The sequence below is a fragment of the Salvia splendens genome, chromosome 19 (genome assembly GCF_004379255.2).
Source record: "Salvia splendens isolate huo1 chromosome 19, SspV2, whole genome shotgun sequence".
NCBI lineage: Eukaryota > Viridiplantae > Streptophyta > Magnoliopsida > Lamiales > Lamiaceae > Salvia > Salvia splendens.
Genome location: NC_056050.1, coordinates 23,694,642 through 23,715,076, shown reverse-complemented (window position 1 = coordinate 23,715,076; position 20,435 = coordinate 23,694,642). Strand labels below are relative to the sequence as shown.

Below are 20,435 nucleotides of genomic sequence, written 5' to 3'. Positions count from 1 at the left end.
TGGTTTAATACTACTTGATTTTACTTTTATATCATCTTCATTATATGTTGCTCAACATGTTAGTGTTGCTCTTTCGTAGTTTTTGCTCAACTTATTATTACTGTCATTTCTTGATTGTTGCTCAACGTATACAGTAATTCATGATATTAATGTGTTTTACGTAATGGAATTCAAAGATAAGTATCAACTCACAAGTCCAATCACACACATATAAGTTTATATCGGTAATTCTAATTTTTTTATACATGTAAATGGACTAAATTAACTCTTTATGGCCGGCCACATTATGACCATTTAGCATCACTCTTTGACAAAACATGCCATGTGACGTTTTCCTGGATTGTCAAACTCCTAGTACGTTAATAAAATTTAGTACTACTAAAATTTGAATATATGCACTCTTACATAGGAAAAGAAAAAAGTTAGACATAAGTTTAAATGAGGTAGTTGAAAATTTAATGTGTGATATAGACGTTTATAATTTATCTAAAACATTTTCTTTATACTATAACTGCTATCTAATCCTATAACATTACTCAATTTTAAAATGTATGAATAAAATGCCAAAGAAAACCCCACAAAAAAACATGTAAACCATATCCATGTGTATATATACATAAATTGTACAGACAAACACCACAGGCAAGGTCAAAAGCCCCCATCTCCCACCAATCAATGCACCCCACAAAGTTACAAAACAAACAGCAGAGGTCAGCTCACTTTCTCTCTATAGTTTGATTAGTTTCATTCAATTGCTGTTATTCAACTCCTCTCTTTACTCTCTCATGGCCGCCAGCAACAAGAGTGAAGCATTTCCCCTTTCACTGCTCACTTATATACTAGGATTTTCTCTTCAAAACCCATAGATATAGAAGAAGACACTCCCCTTCTCTTTCACCAATCTTATCCTCCTACTTTTCTTCTTCAAACAAAAGGGGGGTGTGCTCATGCTTAAGCTGATTTTGTAATTTTTAACCTGTTTTGATTGAATCCCATTTCAAGAACCGAACTTTTCCTTGCATTTGATTAGAAAAGAGGGTTCTTGTTTTCCCTATCTGAAAAAGAAAGGCTTTTTAGCTTTTTGGTGTGGGATTCTTGAATCTTGAGTGTGGCAAAGTGAATGAAATTGAAATGGGGAGTAAATGGAGGAAATTGAAGCTTGCTTTTGGGCTGAATCTGTGTGTTTACAGTCCCAGAAATCATGTGGCCGACAATGATGACTCGCCGCCGCCGTCAGAGCGGCGCTCCGACGCCGCCCTGCTTTCACTGCCGGGTGACTGGACCTCTGCTCCGACAACTCCCTCTTCCAATAGGCTCAGGCTCTCCAAGAGTTTGAGTAGATCTGCTTCCAAGGTTTCTCCTTTTTTCCCGGTCCCCCCTTTTACCAATTTCTTTACTTTAATTATACTTCTTTTTTATGTAATCCTATTTTTCCCTGAGCTTATTGATTATGAATTTACTGCTATTTCTTGGATTATAGTAGTATTCAGTTTTGTGATTTGTCTTTTAGCTGATAAGGGTTGAAATTTGTGAGGTTTTCAGCATTTGGGGTTTTAGCTTTAGATGTCTTGTTTCTGCCAAAATGCTTGAAATTGATTATTAATTGGTTGTGGTTTACATAGTTAGCATATGAAGATTTAATACTCCTACGATTGGAACTTGGTAAGATTAATGCTGTTTGTTCAATATATGTAATGCTTTTAATACTATGATTGGAGTTTCTTGTCTTAATCTCTCTGCTCATTTCCCCTTTGATTTCACTCTCTGCATTATCTTAGATGGTTTCTTGTCTTGGTTTGCAGAAGACTTGCTCCATATGTTTGGCGACGATGAGGCGTGGAGACGGGCAGGCGATTTTCATGGCCGAGTGCTCCCACTCCTTCCATTTCCATTGCATTGCTTCAAATGTGAAACATGGCAACCAAATCTGCCCAGTTTGCAGAGCAAAATGGAAAGAGATTCCTCTGCAAGGCCCAACCTTGGAGCCTCCAAAGGGTAAAGCAAGAACAAATTCACTAGATTGGCACCAGAACAATGACTTCATGACCGTGATCCGTCGTCTACCCCCTGCTCGTTCGAACTCCGTGCGTAATGCTGCCCCATTATTTCGGGCTCCCGATCCAGCAGTCTTCAACGATGACGAGTCACTGGATCACGAGATAGACTCTACCGAGAAGAAAGTTTCTGATGGTGATGATGGTCGGAGGAAAGTTACTGTCTTGACATACACCGAGGTTCCATCTGTTGCAAAGACGAGCGTGTCAGACAGTTTCACCGTCTTGGTCCACCTGAAAGCTCCACTCTCCAATTCGTGGCACAATGCCGCCATGAGCACCAAAATCACGCAGACTCCTCGTGCTCCTGTGGATCTCGTCACTGTCCTTGACATCAGCGGAAGTATGGCGGGGACTAAGCTTGCGCTGCTTAAACGAGCTATGGGGTTCGTTATACAGAATCTTGGCCCCAATGATAGGCTGGCTGTCATAGCCTTCTCATCAACAGCGCGTCGCCTTTTCCCCCTCTGGAGAATGTCCGAATCCGGGCGCCAGCAGGCTCTGCAAGCTGTTAACTCTCTTGTTGCCAATGGAGGAACCAACATTGCTGAGGGGTTGAGAAAGGGGGCAAAAATAATGGAAGACCGACGCGAGAGCAACCCCGTTGCCAGTATAATCCTGTTGTCGGATGGACAGGACACGTATACGGTGAACAGCAACGCAGGCAGCCACAACTACCAGCTGCTTCTTCCATTATCCATTCGTCCGGATGAAGCCTCGGGTTTCAAGATTCCCGTTCATGCATTCGGCTTTGGAGCTGATCATGATGCATCATCCATGCACTCAATCTCGGAGATTTCAGGAGGTACCTTTTCTTTCATTGAGACCGAGAGCGTGATTCAGGATGCATTTGCTCAGTGCATCGGTGGCCTTCTGAGCGTTGTGGTGAAGGCTCTGAGTGTTAAAATCGAGTGTGTTCATCCGAGCGTTCGTCTTGGCTCGCTGAAAGCTGGAAGCTACCGCAACCGGATCTTGTCCAATCAACGAATAGGAACTATCGACGTTGGAGATCTGTATGCAGATGAGGAGAGGGACTTTCTGCTCTCCATGAACGTCCCTTCCGAGACGTCAAGCAATGAGACATCGCTGTTGAAGGTGACGTGCGTCTACAATGACCCCTTGACAAAAGAATCAGTATCCCTAGAAGCCAAAGAGGTCAGAATCGAGAGGACCGACCTGGCCAGACGAGAAGACGTCTCAATTGAAGTCGACAGACAACACAACAGGATCCGAGCAGCGGAGGCCATGGCACAAGCACGAACTGCAGCTGAGAGCAGAGACCTAGCCAGTGCTGTCTCCATACTGGAGAACGTGCGTAAGGCTCTATCAACAACCGTATCAGCCAAGTCACATGACAGGCTCTGCATATCACTTGATGCTGAGCTCAAGGAAATGCAAGAGAGGATGGCGAGCAGGCATGTATATGAAGCATCGGGGCGGGCCTATATTCTATCCGGACTAAGCTCACACTCATGGCAGAGAGCGACAGCCAGGGGCGATTCGATGGATGGTTCAAGCCTCGTGCAAGCATACCAGACACCTTCGATGGTCGAGATGGTGACTCGTTCACAGGCCACGTTGCTGGCCACCCCTTCGGCCCAGAGACTCCTCCGGCCATCATGGTCGTTTGCTTCACAACCGAAGCCAAGATAGGATAACAACTGGTGTTTCTTAGTGTATTTGATTGTTGGGGGTTGTGTAGATAAAGGTATATGGTTTATTAGCTTTGTATTGTTGAGATATGAACTATCCACTTTAAATATAAGAATCTGCAATGTTATTCTGTTCATATATGTTCTGATTTCTATGAAGAAACAAGAAGAAGAAACATGAAAAATTCAATCTTGATTGGTAGGAGACTTGTTGGCAGCATCAGCCTTGAGATCAAAAGACTTAGTTCTAACCTTCAAACCAAACCTCTTGTAGAAGTTCATCCATCTTCCTTTTGTCACCTTCCTTATCTCATGTTTGATGCTATCACACTTCTTCTCGAGGCCGGACACCCGTGCCCTCACCTCGTTCAGTGTAAGTCCCACATCTGACCCTCCCGCCGAGCTCACTGCAGAGGGGCGCTCATTGCTCCCTCCTCCGAGTGTGTCTGAGACCACGAACCACCCAGCCATGTAGGAACGCAGCCGGAGCTGCTCGAAGAATAGAACCTGCATTGTCACCCTCAACGGAAGCATCTCGTTCTGAGCTGCGTTCGTGCTTGCCTCGATCGATAGCTTCTGGCAGTTCATCAGCCTACACACCAGATCCCTCTCTTGCTCTGTTAACCATGGATGTGCCTACACCAATTGTTCAACAACATCATTTCAAGAAGAAAAACACAATAACAAGAGCATAGATACCTTAAGGTATATATCGATGGCGCGATAGATCCCGTCATCCAACAACCTGGCATAGTCCGGGAGCGAAGCTGCAAGGAGCACGAAATCGTCCAACTTCAAGTTAGCATCATTTGCAACCTCGGCTAGGTATCCATCCAACAGATTCGAAACGATACTCATGACCGGGGGCAAGTCGAACCCTTCCACCGACTGCTCCTCGCCCCCCTCGTACTCCTCGTCCCCGACCGTATCCAAGAAGTAATCAACAATCCTCTGCACACACTCGACATCGTAGATGGTCTCCTCCAAGGGGACAGTATTCGGGATCAGAAGGTCGTGCAACGACGCCTGATCCAACTGCGCCCCAACCCGTCTCTCCAGCATCTCCCTGCACCCCGGGCTAGCATCCAACATCATAGCAATCTCGAGAAGCTTTAGCACGAATCCGGCTGGCAAAGCCCCCTTCTGGCTAGGGAGCATCTCCGCGATCTCCTCCACCAGAGTCCCCTGCTCCTCCTCGGACAACGGATGCGCCAATTCATGCTCCCTTTCGCAGAAGCTGCCTGATCTCGACCTCCCACGCAAAGGGAGATGCCTCTTCGCGTAAACCATGAGAGCGCCGCCTATCTTAGTAGGCGACATCCCTTTGCTAGAGACGGCACCTATTAACATTTTAAAAATAGGGAGGCTGAGCACGGCCACGCCATCGTGCCACCAGTCCCTAACCGGGGAGCAAGGTTCGGAGGCAGCAGAGTATGTCCCATTCGACATGGGACTTTGGTGGGCGCGGTGGGGCCCGCAGACCCCCCTATCCTCCTCCTCACAGGCCTTGGCAGCGAGAGAGTCGATGCAGCTTGTGATAATGCCGAGCTTCTCTGAATAGGGCAGGGCAGCATCGCAGGTCTCGAGGGCTTGCACGGTGCATTCCCAATTATTGAGGACTTGCTCGAGGAAGGCGGCCGTCTGAGAGATGAGGTTGCCCTGGCCGTAATCCTCGGTCATCTGGAGGTGCTCGGCCGCGCATCTGAGGCTAACGACGTTGGTTGCAGTGAGCTCGAACTTGACATCGTAGCAGAACTTGGCTACGAGGAGGAAGGAGCCAGCTCCACCGGGTAGATCGTGGAGAGACACGACGTCGTCCGCTTGATCATGGATGATTCTCTCAAGAAATTTGCTCTTTGATAGAACAGGAAACTGCAACAAAACAGTTGATTCATTAAGCAAAAATACAATAAGATCATCACATAAAAGAGAGTGAGACCTTGTGGAGATGGAAGGACGTCTCTCCGACTTCGACACGAACATCGCTAGGAAGGCCAGTGGTGCAAATCCTGAAGAGAGAAGAAGCCTCAACAACTCATCAATCAATATGATCATCAAAATTTCTCACAAGAACTCCATACATTGTAATTTTTTTATGAGGGGGGCTGAAGCCCCCACAAGTAAATTACACTTATTTGAATCCCTAAATTCCCACTTAACCACACTATTTTAGTGGTTGTCTGTCTCGTTACTCTATCTTACTTTATTTCTTCATATACATCTCTTTCACATCTTATTTCCCGCGGCGTCATTGCCTAATGATTCTTTCGAATGTCTGTCACCGTATGTATCTCTAGATTTTTTCACTCATACACTAATTCTATGTGTCTCATTACCCATCTCTCTCGCAATAATTTTTGTTATTGAAAAACAATTTATCAAGAACATAATTATCAGATTAATGAATAGATCGTAATGAAGCATTAGGTTTGATAAGGCAAGATTGAATTCTGGATATGAAATAGTTCAAAACAAAATTGAATCACATTAAAAACATTTCTTAAGAAAATTAAACAATGGGATGATTAAAAAGGAATAATAAATGAGAGATGAGAAAAGGGACTGACCAACTTTGGCCTTCCAAGTGAAACACATCTGATTTGGAACCCAACTTCATGCATGCCATTTTTTCCCATTGTTCATCATGAAGCCATACATAAACTGCAATTTACATTTTCCACGAAATATACGGAAGAAACTTTCAGAATATGTCATTTTAATTGATTTTAAAAAATCGTATTCTCGCATTTTATTTTTTATTTTTTCTCTTTACTTTTGACACTTTTCCATTGTTAAGTTGGCATGTAAAATTATACTTACAAATTTCGAATTGTGGCGTGCAAAAAAAATTCAAGTTTTTTAGTTAGTGTGAAAATAAGAATTTTATCAAAAAGATTAGTATAGTAATTTACATGCATGTTATTGTTAATGAACGTGTGCATGTGTCATACAATCTTAATTGTTTTACATTAGAAACATGTTATTTCCTTTTGTACTTTGAAATCTGATTTTATTAGCAAAATTATGTACTATGAGACTGAAAGTTTATTCACTCTTATTTGAGTGTTAACCTTGGTGATAATTCAATGCATGTGAACTATAAATTGATATGGATGGCCAAACAAATTAATGGGATGATTCCAACTCAAATAGCCATATACCAAAAAGCATACAATCTAATAAAATTAACCTGCAAATTGCCTAAGCCTTATAAAAATGACTTATATACGAGTAGTTTATTTATTTTTTAAACTTCTATATATTTTAATTTTGTTTGAAAGAGTTAGGTAAAGTTTATTTTATACGTGGAAATATCAAATACATATAATTAAAAAAATGAAGAAATCACGCTCATTGAGGCGCTTAATTCTATGGTCGCAATCAGCAATACGCGACAGACTAATAAATATTTCTACGCATTAAGTTGAATTATGCATAAGAGTTAAAAATATAAAAATTATGCCCTGATTTAAGGGGAGAGCTTGACATTTTGAAGTTCTAATTTAGATTTTCAAATTAGAGAACAAATAATGGCTACTCTATGTAATTAATCATTTTTTTTAAGTGAGACGATAAAGTTTGTGTTATTATCCAAGTGAAATATTTAAAAATAGAGATATCAAATTAAATTGAATTATGCAAAGGAGAGTCCAATCAATAAATAAAAAAGAATTTAGTACATGCAACCCACCGACGCCGTAAATTAAAGAGCACCGTCTCTTGCCGGTAAAAATTTAATGTGGTAACCTGGTATAGCCGGTGGATTGTCGGTGTCGGCACCGACACTCCATCACTTTTACCGGTAATGCAGTTGTGCTTAATTACTACTGGTTAATTTTATTTATTTTTTCTTAATTACTACTGGTTGAGTATAGATCGAGTGATCAGAAGCAAAAGTGACATTTGATTGGTTTCGGTGAACGTATTTAGCCTGGGTCCCACTTGTCTATGAGCACACACTTCAAATTATATTCAAGAAACTACTCCCTCCGACCCAGGTTACTTGAGGCGTTTCTTTTCGGCACGAGATTTAAGAAAATTGTGTTTAGTGAGTTAAATAAAGTAGATGAGAGAATAAAGTAAAAGAAAGAAGAGTGAGTAAAATAAAAGAAAGAATAAAGTATGTGAGATTAGATGTTTTGTTTTTAGTCAAAAAAAGGAAATGACTCATGTAAGTTGGGACAACCCAAAAAGGAATACGACTCAAGTAACTTGGGACGGAGGGAGTATAATTAATTTCACAATTTAGTTTTGTTTCAAATGATATTTAGTCATTCTATTTGGGTAATCTTTCTCTTACGGACATGAGACACATATTGTATTTAATTATAACTTCGTATTCATTATCTAATCTGACTAAAAGCAATCGCAAGTTGATTTTTTATTTTTTTGATTTTTTTATAGAATATGTTAGCTTGTAAAGAGAAATAACAAAGTTGAAATTGAGATTTTTATATGGAATAAGATTTGCCATGCAAAGAGAAATAGTACAATTTTATACAAAAGAAAACGAAATTAATATTAATTCAAATGGAGAATTTCGATATCGCTCATATTTTTTTTAAATTACGATATACTACCAGTCCACCACACCATTTGAGTAAAGAGCTTTTGCACAAGACAGAAGGAGGACTGACAAAAATGAAAAAAAAATGCTCCGTCGTCTCGAGTGGCAGGCGACGCCACAAGTTGGTTCGATCACTGATTGATTCAGTTCCTGTAAATGATTTTGAAAAAAAAATCCTACTTTTTCACAGTTGTGTAAATGAATACTTATGGTATTTTATTTAAAAATTAATCTTTAAATAAAATCCTATTTTTATTACAGGAAAAGAAGTCTAAGATGCATGAATCTAGTATTGACAAATATTTTAATAAGAGTGGTAGTTAGTAACGATTCAATGTTCGTCCTCGTTGATATTGAATGAAATACATAGGATTGTACTCACACTCAACATGGTTGTTGTAATTTTAATTATAATATTTCGATATTTAATTACAGAATTCTTTTGAAGCGACTACGATGTTCAATCAGTTCAAAATAATTGAGAAAAACACATGTACGAGTTTAGGAGTCCATTTACTAAATAATGATGCACACTATATATAACTACCTTTTAAAGCAATTCAGATATTTTTCTGCAATTTCCATTTGTTTATATAATTTCATATTCAGATATTATTGTTTCGATCCCGATATGTAGAATCATTTTAATTTTAACATTTATATAAAAGTGTTCCATTTAATTTAATGGAGAAAAATTCTTCTTTAACTTTATAAAATTAGTGTTAATGTGTCACTGGGCAGGTGAGTTTGGAGTGGATTGTTGGAATTTGAATTGAGAAAAGAATGAAGTAGTGAGTGAATCAAGCAATAATTTTCTGAATTTGGTGATGTAGAATCTGGATTATAACACATGCAACTCTGGTCCACCAGAATTATATTCAAATGTCCCACAATAATTATCCACTTCCCAACAATAAATTGTTTGTGTATTTTTAGAAAGTGAATGGACTATTGAAAATTTAGAGAAAAAATTAATATTCATCTTTTGGGTAGTTTGAAATTAATTCAGCAACCACTCTATATGTGTTCGGATAAAATTTAATCTGTATGAAGATAAATCTAAAATTGTAAGGGAATTTGATATTTTCACTCTCATGTTTATCATTTTTTGAAAGTAAGGAGTAAAAATAAATCAATTGAGTCCTTGAACTTATGATCATTTAACAATTAGGTTCCCAAACTTTGTTTATTTAAATTAACGGAATTAACTTTGTATATCCTCAAACTTCAGATTGTTTTCTAGAGTAATTCATCTATAATTTGAAGATAAATTAAATAGTTTGCAAATCATACTGTTTCTCTTGTTTATCATAATAAGATTTTCAAATTCTAGATATGGTTAATCACATGCTCTAGATTGGATCTAGTGCAATAATGAACAAGGAAAATGGTAACAGACATACTTAAGCATGTTGTTTTGAATATATATATACTAATATATATATATATATATATAGGGGAGCGTTATTCTCCTTTTCACATCTTAGATCTTTTTTCCTTCTTAATATTACGCATTAGATCTAAGGCATCAACGGATCAGATTGATTCTATAAAACTGGTTCTGTGTTGCATTATAGAAGGTGGTTGTATGCATTACAGGGTTATTATTGACATTTGACGGAAAAGTAACTGCCACATTTTTGGTATCTGCGAATAATGCACCACATGGTCACGAGTAATGCATATAATTGACTATATAATGCACAATATGTGAACTGCAATGCATACGAATAAGATGTACCATGTTATGATGTTTGGACACACGTTTCTTGTTTCCCCTAAGGGTTTAATAAGCTTAGGGGCTATGGTATAGTACGTACGCATTAATAACAAATTATAAAACGATACGAATAATTCACCAAATTGTCACGAGTAATGGATGTTATTAATTATATAATGCACAATATGTGAACTGCAATGCATACGAATAAGATGTACCATGTTATGATGTTTGAAACACGTTTCTTGTTTCCCCTAAGGGTTTAATAAGCTTAGGGGCTAGGGTATAGTACGTAGACATTACTAACAAATTGTTGTTATTGGAATATACGTATGTGCATTATTTGGTTTAGGTAGTGCATTATGTAGCTGTTAATTGTCATTATCTCAGTATATTATGCATTATTAGAGGTATTGTGTATATGGGTTAATCAACGGATTGAAGATTACATGCGTGCATTTAGTAATGTCTACGTACTATACCCTAGCCCCTAAGCTTATTAAACCCTTAGGGGAAACAAGAAACGTGTGTCAAATATCATAACATGGTACATCTTATTCGTATGCATTGCAGTTCACATATTGTGCATTATATAGTTAATAACATCCATTACTCGTGACAATTTGGTGAATTATTCGTATCGTTTTATAATTTGTTATTAATGCGTACGTACTATACCCTAGCCCCTCAGCTTATTAAACCCTTAGGGGAAATAAGAAACGTGTGTCAAACATCATAACACAGCACATCTTGTTCGTATGCATTGCATTTCACAAATTGTGCATTATATAGTCAAATATATCCATTACTCGTTACCATGTGAAGATTACATACATGTCTACGTACTATACCCTAGCCCCTAAGCTTATTAAACCCTTAGGGGAAACAAGAAACGTGTGTCAAACATCATAACACAACACATCTTGTTCGTATGCATTGCAGTTCACATATTGTGCATTATATAGGCAATTATATGCATTACTCGTGACCATGTGGTGCATTATTCGTAGCGGTTTCCAGCCATTATTAGATTACTATTGTACCCTCATAATGCACAAAATAGGACAAATAATGCAACACGGAATTAATTACCCAATGTTGATCGTGACCGTTCATTTCTCTAATCTAATGGCTGATATTAAGAAGGAAAAAGGAGGAAATATAGGAAAAGGAAATGAATACATCCCTATATATATATATATGGATGGATGGTAGTGGTAAAATTTCATACACAGCTGACAAAATTAAGCCCACACACTATAAGTAAACCAAGCATGGTAAAAGTATCTTGTATCAGCATGGTAGTAATAAAATATTGGCAAAAAAGTTTAATTCAGATAAGTATTGAAGTTTTTGGCCATCATCATTAGCTTATAGTTGAGGTTGAGGAACATTTGAGCTACTCATTGTCTTTGAAGTTAAGTTTTGTCCGAACAACCATAATTATGTGAATGGCACTAAAATTTCGATTTGTTAAGACCCAGTTCATTTCACCAGATAAATAGTAGAGGGAGTTTAAATTCTGGCACAAAGGGGTCATATCATTTATATGGAGTATTAACTAGTACTTCATGGAGTCTAGTAGGGTAGCTTTGTGGGGACACTTAGAGATGCACTCCTCTCTATGTTAAGTTAACGAGTCGAAGACGAAGACTATCATGCTCAAACTTGGTTCGTTTATCTAACTATTGAACAAGTTTATTCCGAGTTGAACTCTGAATAGCATCTGAACATCTTGGTTCATTTACTTTCCTTGTCGGACAGTGTGTGCGGTCTAACCTGTCTGGACCGAGGCCAGACCCGAACAAACTTGCTTTTTCAAACAATAATATATATTCTTATTCATTAACATTGTTAGTTTTAATAATAAGAACAATTACTTTTGACATATTCATTTTACGCACAAAATAATTAAGTATTACTACTACATTTTTTAGAAGCGTGAATTAAAAAGAGGCTCAGATGAATTTGTCTTTGCATAATAATTTGAAGTCGTGAAATACTACTAAAAATGAAGAATAATATTTTTTAAAACATGAGGTTTGGAGGAAGAAATAGATAAAGAATGAAACATTAATATAAAAAATTATGTTACTACTACTTTATTAGTATTATTGAAAATAACATAGTATTAATTGTGCATTTACCAATTGTTAGAATGCTAAATTAAAATGCAAAAAAACACGAACCTTGAATTGTTATATGTGGGTTTCCATAAATGGTATATATGCATTATACAATCGTTAAGTCTTTTAAAACGATGTGATTCATAGAGTGCAATTCAAGTAAGCTGTAGAGATACTTTTAGATATTTCTTATGGTTAAAAAATACTATGTATAATGAAAAGAAAAGGTTTACAAATTACAATGGCCGGTCAAATTAATTGAAGAATTATTTCAACAACAATTTTGAAGAAAGAAAAGGTTTACAAATTACAATGGCCGGTCAAATTAATTGAAGAATTATTTCAAAAACAATTTTGGATTTTCCTCTATTTTCTACCAAATTCACATAATTATGTTACACACAACAGCTGTTAGCATTTTGTCAAATTACATTACTATTAAATGAATAAATTGTGGCATGTGATGGACATAACATGTTCGTAGCAAGTCACGTGCTGCATTTACTTTCGTTAAATTCAAACTAATTTTAATTGAAAAATAAAGCTAATTTGTTGGGCAAATGTTATTCTAAACAAAGTTTGCTGACAAAAACACCATTCCCGTGTAATCCCGCACATTTACAGCTCCGGTGGCTCTGTGATTACGCGTAAAGATAGAGCGGTGGGAGTGGTGTGGGACCCGTGTTCGAGCAAGTCTTAAACATGACGACAGTGAAAGGCTGATTGCAATAGACAGCTTGCATTGAAGCAAGAATTTCACCTACCATTTCTTCCCTCATTCACTATTTTTAGCCTCACTTCCTCCCTCTTCATATTCACTCTCACACACCTTCAAACTAGCAACTCTTACTTCTACTTCATTTGCTTTGGGACTTGTGCATATAAACAAGGACACATCTCTCACTTTCTCCTTCATCCCACCAAGGTTTGCCTCTGCGTTTTCCTTTTTTGCTGTTTTAAATTTCAAGAACCAATTTTGATATGGTAAATGTTCACATTTGAGTTAATTTTACTTGAAAGGTGTAATCTTGAAACATGCCCACATCCAATTTTGTTTGTGACTGATTATGTGTGAACAATTATGTTAAGGCTTTCTAGGTTGTTGTTTGCAAGAATTTAAAAAATGCTTCACCCTTTTGGTCCCACCTATGTATAAGCTTTCAAGAACCAATTTTACATGGTAGATGTTCACATTTGAGTAAATTTTGCTTGAAAGATGTAATCTTGAAACATGCCCATATCCACTTTTGTTTGTGACTGATTATGTTAACGTTTTCTAGGTTGTTGTTTGCAAGAATTCAAAAAATGCTTCACCCTCTTGTTCTTCAATGTTTTTTGTTTTAATCTATGTAGGCATTGTACACCAAATTCTCATTTGTAACATGTTTCTTGCTATGTTACAGTTGTTGGCGTAGTAGTGTAGAGAGGGGTTATGGAGCCAGAGTTGATAGACGAAATCGACTGTGGAAACTTCTTCGGTCAAATGGAGGATTTGATTGAGTTTCCCCCAGACATTGAGTGCGATGATGCTAATGTAGTTAGCTCCAGTGACTACAAGGATTTCCCCACCTGGGACGAGGCGTTGCAGGGCTGCGACTCCCTCTTCTCCGTCACCTCTGCCTCCGACCTCGCTGCTGAGCTCTCTGTTCCGGTGAGCTTCTTCAACATAAACCTTTTGTGTAGTAAAACCTTCATGGTATATGATGTTTATTGAACTAAGTGAATATTGATGTTTTACATTTGATAGGATTTTTGTGTGTGAGTTTAAGTTCAATTGTATTAGAAAAAATGAAATTTATAGATGAAGTTTAGGTGGTTTTTAGTGATTAAGTTACTAGTTTTATGTATGGTCTTGATTATTGCTACACATCCAATGCTTTTTGAAGAGATTCTTGATTATTACACAAAAAGATGTTTAATGAATTAAGTGAATATTGATGTTTTACATTTGATAGGATAAGTGTTATTGTGTGTGAGTTCAGGTTGAATTCCTGTCATTCAGCATGTAATTTGATTAGAAAAAATGAAGTTTAGGTGGTTTTTAAATGATTAAGTTACTAATTTTATGAATGTTCTTGATTATTACATCCAATGCTTTTGAAGAGATTATTATTGATTATCAATTGAATGATATTCTTTGATGATCTGATCCATTAGTCCGTGATGTTGCAGTATGAGGATATAGTGCAGTTGGAGTGGCTTTCGACCTTCATGGAGGACTCGTTTTCAGGAAGCAGCAGCAGCAGCACTAGCAGTCCCACCTCGGGGGGAAGCGTGATGCCCCTTAGCCCCGTCCATCTTGGCCCCCAACGTGCACGCAGCAAGCGTCCTCGGCCACCAGCTTTCAATCCCAAGCCAGCAATCCAGCTCGTCTCCCCTTCATCCTCTTGCGTGGAGAATCCCCGTGCTGCTTCTTCCCCGGAATCCGATAGCTTTGCTGAGTCGCTTCCTTCAAAGAAGAGCAAGAAAATCAAGATAACGCTTCCTGCAAACCCGACAGCTCAAGACGCCCAGCCTGTTCGGAAATGCTTGCATTGTGAGGTAACAAAGACTCCGCAGTGGAGGGCGGGGCCAATGGGGCCGAAGACACTGTGCAATGCTTGTGGCGTCCGCCACAAGACTGGGAGGCTGTTCCCTGAATACCGGCCTGCTGCTAGCCCAACCTTTGTCCCATCTCTGCACTCAAACTCGCACAAGAAGGTCGTTGAGATGAGATGCAGGGCCGAGCCTAGAAACGAACCCGACACTTCCCTCTAGAGCTGGTGCTCAAGCCATTTGTTTGTTCTTTGTAGATTAAGGTAAGGAGGGGATAGGGAGCTATAGAATTCATCATGATTTAGCTAGTCGGGGAGAGGAGGAAGATGAAGATGAAGATGAAGAGAGTGTAGGAAGTTTAGCTTTCTAAGCAACTGTTGGTGGGAATTCTTTTTGCAGTTGATATGCTTGTAATGTTGATCTTGAACTGGTAATGAGTTGGAGTTGAGTCTGTCTTGTGTTTTGCAAATAGTCTTCTTCTCCATGTAAACTTCCAAATCTATCTATCGATTAACGATGTTGGTCTGGTCCAGTTGTCGATCGAAAATCTAGTGCGAACGCCATTTTTCCCTATCATTTTGATTTTTTTTTACTAAAATTCAACTAATTCTGAATTTCCCTTTTGACCCGACCTTGGAGTTTCCCTACGTGGCAAGCCACAAAATTTGACATGGAGAACGCTGAAAATTAATTAAACGACGTCGTATAACATGTAAAGCCTCAAAACCCCAAATCCATGCCTAAAATCAGAAATTCGAACTCTCCCATCCCGTCGTGATTTCTGCCGCCTCCTGTCGCGATTTGTTCTCCCTCCTGTCGCGATTTCTACCGTAATCCCGTTGAATAATTGACCAAAACTTAACCATCACATTCAACAGGAAATTAGTTACTTACTCCCATTGATATGCAGATTAAACTAAGTAAGATTCATAGTTAAGAGCATCATTAACCTCATCCTTATTTCAGGCCCCAAGTCCCCTCTACGTCATCATTCCCTTACGGTTGCGGCTCAGGCTCCAACTGCTCTAACCCTGCAGGCCCCAACCCGGGCCGCAACTAATAAATGACACTATTCACAACTTCAACCTATTTTACTCGTGAATGCAATACGTTAAATAATTCAAACCGGGAAAAAATATTGTTTAGTCGAACAAAGAAAATTACAAATCCTAGGAAAAAAAATTACAAATCCTAGAAAAAAAATATTAAGCCCTAAAAAATAAAAATTACAATTCGTAGAAAAAATATTGAAATAATTTAGAGGATAGAAATTGAGAAATTTGTGGAAGAATGTTGAAGAAATGGGTATAAATGGGCAAAAAAAAAGAAAAAAAAAAATAAATTTTGGGGGTTTGCAGCCCGTCCCGAACCCTCCAACGATAGCCAGGGCCGGACCCCGGGACCGGTCCAGGCCGCAACTTCCGCTCGTCCAACGCAATGCCCGGGCCGGGACTCGCTTTTTGCGGCCCGGCCACTAGCGTTATTGATGCCCTAACGTCACTACATATAAGTTTGCCCAATGTTTCTGCATTATCAGTGCAGCCTGAAGCTCAGTACGACTGATAACGTATCCGACAACTACTGACCATCAATAATATTATTCTTGACTTACCAAAATATTTTAAATACCAAAGCTCAGTACATCTCATTTCTTATGCGACAGCTACTGACCATCAATAAAATAAATTTTTTGACTTATGAAAATATTTTAAATTGTCTTTTTTCCTTCTCCATATACAATTATACTCCTACCGGATAACAACAAGTGATGTATTGCATTGAGGAATTGATTCTTGAATAATTATAATTGTGCATCATGAATGTCTATATAATTAAAATAAATCTCTACCAAGCTATTTATTTATCGTCTAATTTTCAGTATTTTGTGATGTTTGAAAGTTCACATTATTGGCGATAAAAATTAAAAAACAAAATTACAACTATCTCACATCAGTGTAAAGTGATAACTTGAAACCACTATAGTAGAAGTCGACGGGCCTCTCACAAGTTGGTTTTAGGATGGAACTTCATGAATTTCTATCATGGTATCAGAGCATGTCGCCGATTGTGGGCCAAAATTAACTGACTCAACAGTCTATCTGGAACGAAACCAAATGACCGTCACAACAAGTGGTCCAACCGCTCAGGAAATATTTTTTAAAAAAAAAGTTCAACCCCTCCAAGATTTACCTCGAAGGGTTAGAGGGAGGACGTTGCCGCGTTGGCAAATGAAACTAAAAAACTAAAAATACAACTATCCCACGTCGATTTAAAGATAACTGAAACCACTATATAAGTCTATAGGTCTCTCCTCCTATCAACAATATTATGAACATAAAAAATTTATTGCTAAAATCTTGAATATATATGGCTCGTACCAATATGAATTTTACTGCATTGATGAAATGGTCCCTCCCTCTGCACTTACCAGTGCACCAAACAACATAGTTAGATCGTAGTTGAAATGTTTTCTTGATTGAAAATGAGACCAACACAATTTGCAAGTTGTTGGATCTTGATGGGATGTGGAAACTAATGCTATTATTATCATTTTCGACAAAGCCATTTGCTTATGTTTGGACACCAATTAATTGGAGGGTCCATTAAATTCCAAATGTTGGGTTTATGTTGTTTAGGGGGCCTTCAATTTAATGGGCTTTATATTTACGTTATTTTCTCTCTTATTACAAAAATAAAATTAAAATATAGCACCATCTTATGCACATTAATTATGATGTCTTGTTTTTGTTGTTGAGGAAAATATGATGATGTCTTGTTAGTTGTTACTACTAGATCATCTTCTTTTTTATATCAATAAACGAAAACATTGAATATCATGTCACGAGCCTTAGATTAGATTTCGAGATCTTTGGCATCGAACATTAACTACTCTATCAGCTTATCACTGGGCTAACTCACACATACTACTAAGTTACCCTTTAAATTTCTAATACACATATATATTGTTGTGAAATTTACTCAAATAAAATACTTTCTTTTTCTCTTGAATCCAATTTGAGTGGCTTTGTGATAAAACTGAATCGACGATGTTGTTTGTTTACTCCAAAATAGTGAAAAAAAATACTATATATTATTTTGATGTAACAGATGTTTCTAACAAACACATATTTGGAAATGATTGTATTTATATCTCTTTGGTCGATTAAGTGACAGAACACCTATAAAAATTGATTTTCAAACAATAATTGAAACAACTTATACCTTGAAATAGAAATGAAAGGTGGTGTTGAATAAAAACAACTACCAATTTCATCCTTTTACATAAATCTCCGACGATATGCTTCTTTACCAAAAATAGTGTGCGTGAATGTCAAAATTGTCGTTGAATTTTAAGAAATAAATCATCGCCCCAATTGAACACTATTAATGAATAAGAAAAAAGGTTACTTGATTATAAAAATAGCACACCAACTAGTATAATGAATTAGATATTGACATTAGAAGAGAAATAAGATGGTTACGAAGTCATTTTCTCTATATAATTGCTCTATTCTATATTTCAATGATATGTGAAAATTTCATTTTATCTATGAAATTAGCATAAATGGTGACTGAATGCCTAACTCTACACTTCACGGGAAATTAAAATTCAAAAGAATTCCACTTACAATATTTTATTTTTATTTATTTATTTATTTATATTTTTATGTATATCAATTAAGGATTAGGTTTTTTGTCAAGGTAAACATTAACTCAAGAACTATATGAGTTAGAGAGAGAGTGGGATAGAAAAAAAAAAACAAATAAACCAACCGAAAAAGCTCCACATTTTGGGTTGTGACCATAAAAATATGTTCCTTTTTTTAGTAATAGTTTTTAAGCATTTTATCAATTTTTCAATTATTAATATAAAAATAAGGGTGAGAATCGAGATTTGTGAATTTGCATACAACATCGGTTTTTGCTCACAAATGGGTTGACTTAGTAGCACTAAACGTGTCATTATGCTAAATCTAATGAAGATAAAACAAACTAATTACTACACAAACAATGTTAATAGCGACCTTAAAAGTTAAACTCCAACCAAATTATCGTTTCTCAAACGTCAACTACCGACCGGCTTGCTTTGTTACCGTATATTTAAGAGAATCATTAGCACTAATTTTATGTTGCTTTGTCAAAGATTAGCACTAATTACAAGTGATCGCCGATCACTTTTGGCTTATCTTGTACCTCCATACTTGTGTCCGTTGGCCAACCTCATAATTTTCACTTTTTATAATACGGTTACAATATTATACGTATTTATATCAACAATCTAATCAAACAAGACCGGAGAATAAGGATATAATAACCAAAAAAGCAAGAAAAAAAAGAAAACTACGACTATAAACCATAGCCATATATTGCATGTAGTTTTCGAGCATTTAAATATAGATTAAATGGCAAAAAAAAATCATAAAGCACATCTTTTACAAATGGTCAGTTATTACTTTGGCATTTTTCTCAATTGTCTCAGAGTCTATGATTTGGGATAATTATGTATGCTTTTGACAAACAAAGATATCATATACGAACAAAACATTTAGCTATTTCAGCGTCCTCATTTAATATATTTAGTTCATTGTTTCTTTAATCTTTACATATGTACGCAATACATTGATAAATTTATAAAATGTAGCATGATGAAATTTTTTGCTACGAGACAATTGAGAAAATTATCAAAGTTAAAATAATTGACTAATTTTAAAAGTTGCGGGGTAGACTAAACTTCGTGATTTTTTTATTTATATTTTTTTTGCCATTTGCCCTTAGATATAACATATATTGCCCGGTCGACAACAACAAGGGGATTTAAAGTGAAGTTGATTTAAATGGAGTACAAAAATAAGGGGATTTAAAGTTAAAGCTGATTAAGATATAAGCTATATTAATGCCTAAAATTGAGGAATCTTCATAGCTGAAGCTATTTGAATCACTAATTTAAAAAGAGACGGTGACGACGCGGGTAAGCAGGCAACGATTATTTGATGAATTTTGTCACATCTTATTCAATGTTAATAAAAATAATAGTACTATGTGAATTGATAAATAAGAACAAACTAGATAGAATGATTGCATATAAATTACTCCATATTTTTAAAAATAATTTTAACTATGTTTTTAATATGGGTAAAAATTGAAGCCATATTAATTTTGTTGCACGAAGCAAGTAGTATAAAAAAGTTTCTCACTTTTAAGTTTATGACAAAAGGAAAAGACCGAACAACTTTTCACTAAAAAGAATACTACTCCTACGAAATAGTTGTGATATGCGATTTATATACTGGGCTTTTCTCCTACCACTAATTACGATTTAAGACACCAATGCAAATACTAATCACATCTTAATTCACTTTTTGAATGGGGAAGATTTTTTTTTCTTTTTAAATTCATAAAATCATCAAAACGTACGTCTGCACTACTAGTCAAAGTCGCATCATTAATATTAATAAGTAGATAAATGTGTAAACGTTTGAAAATTATTTCACGAAAATGCTAGAAAATTTTGCCACGAGACAATTGCAACAACATTAAAAATATCAAATTTCAATTATTATGAGATCAGCCAAATATGAACACAATTTCATGATTTAAATATTCATTATCCAAAAATTATCACATCTTTATTCATCACGTATCATGATTTCTCCTACATTTTTTTAAGGATATTGACATCTAATATCATGAAACTTTCAAAAAGTTGGATTTTTCCCACGAACTTTAAAATTGGCAAATAATTTCACGAACTTTACTCCGGGTTAGTTTTTTCCCACGAAT

At 36.7% G+C, this 20,435-nt stretch overlaps 3 protein-coding genes across 5 annotated transcripts; 2 read left to right on the top strand and 1 right to left on the bottom strand.

The window, feature by feature from the left end:
• Nucleotides 1-573: 573 nt before the first annotated feature.
• Nucleotides 574-3,843, top strand: LOC121779766 (E3 ubiquitin-protein ligase WAV3-like). Of its 2 annotated transcripts, XM_042177178.1 has the most exons (3): nucleotides 574-710; nucleotides 1,191-1,353; nucleotides 1,803-3,843. In XM_042177178.1, exons 1-3 carry the CDS (start codon nucleotides 676-678, stop codon nucleotides 3,705-3,707), a joined length of 2,103 nt encoding a protein of 700 aa, XP_042033112.1. In that variant the 5' UTR covers nucleotides 574-675; the 3' UTR covers nucleotides 3,708-3,843. The 2 variants fall into 2 exon arrangements, with proteins under 2 accessions (XP_042033112.1, XP_042033111.1); XM_042177177.1 differs by lacking the exon at nucleotides 574-710 and having other exon boundaries at nucleotides 717-1,353.
• LOC121779767 (BTB/POZ domain-containing protein At5g03250-like) lies at nucleotides 3,819-6,368 on the bottom strand. The gene is made up of 4 exons (XM_042177179.1): nucleotides 6,274-6,368; nucleotides 5,646-5,715; nucleotides 4,406-5,578; nucleotides 3,819-4,342 (listed from the first exon to the last, which is right to left on the bottom strand). The coding sequence occupies exons 1-4, from the start codon at nucleotides 6,330-6,332 to the stop codon at nucleotides 3,893-3,895; spliced, it is 1,752 nt and encodes a 583-aa protein (XP_042033113.1). The 5' UTR covers nucleotides 6,333-6,368; the 3' UTR covers nucleotides 3,819-3,892.
• A 6,456-nt stretch (nucleotides 6,369-12,824) lies between these two features.
• Nucleotides 12,825-15,123, top strand: LOC121779952 (GATA transcription factor 8-like). 2 transcript variants are annotated; one of them, XM_042177438.1, is made up of 3 exons: nucleotides 12,825-13,103; nucleotides 13,523-13,770; nucleotides 14,292-15,123. In XM_042177438.1, exons 2-3 carry the CDS (start codon nucleotides 13,552-13,554, stop codon nucleotides 14,874-14,876), a joined length of 804 nt encoding a protein of 267 aa, XP_042033372.1. In that variant the 5' UTR covers nucleotides 12,825-13,103; nucleotides 13,523-13,551; the 3' UTR covers nucleotides 14,877-15,123. The 2 variants fall into 2 exon arrangements, with proteins under 2 accessions (XP_042033372.1, XP_042033371.1); XM_042177437.1 differs by having other exon boundaries at nucleotides 12,837-13,044.
• The last annotated feature ends 5,312 nt before the right edge of the window (nucleotides 15,124-20,435 follow it).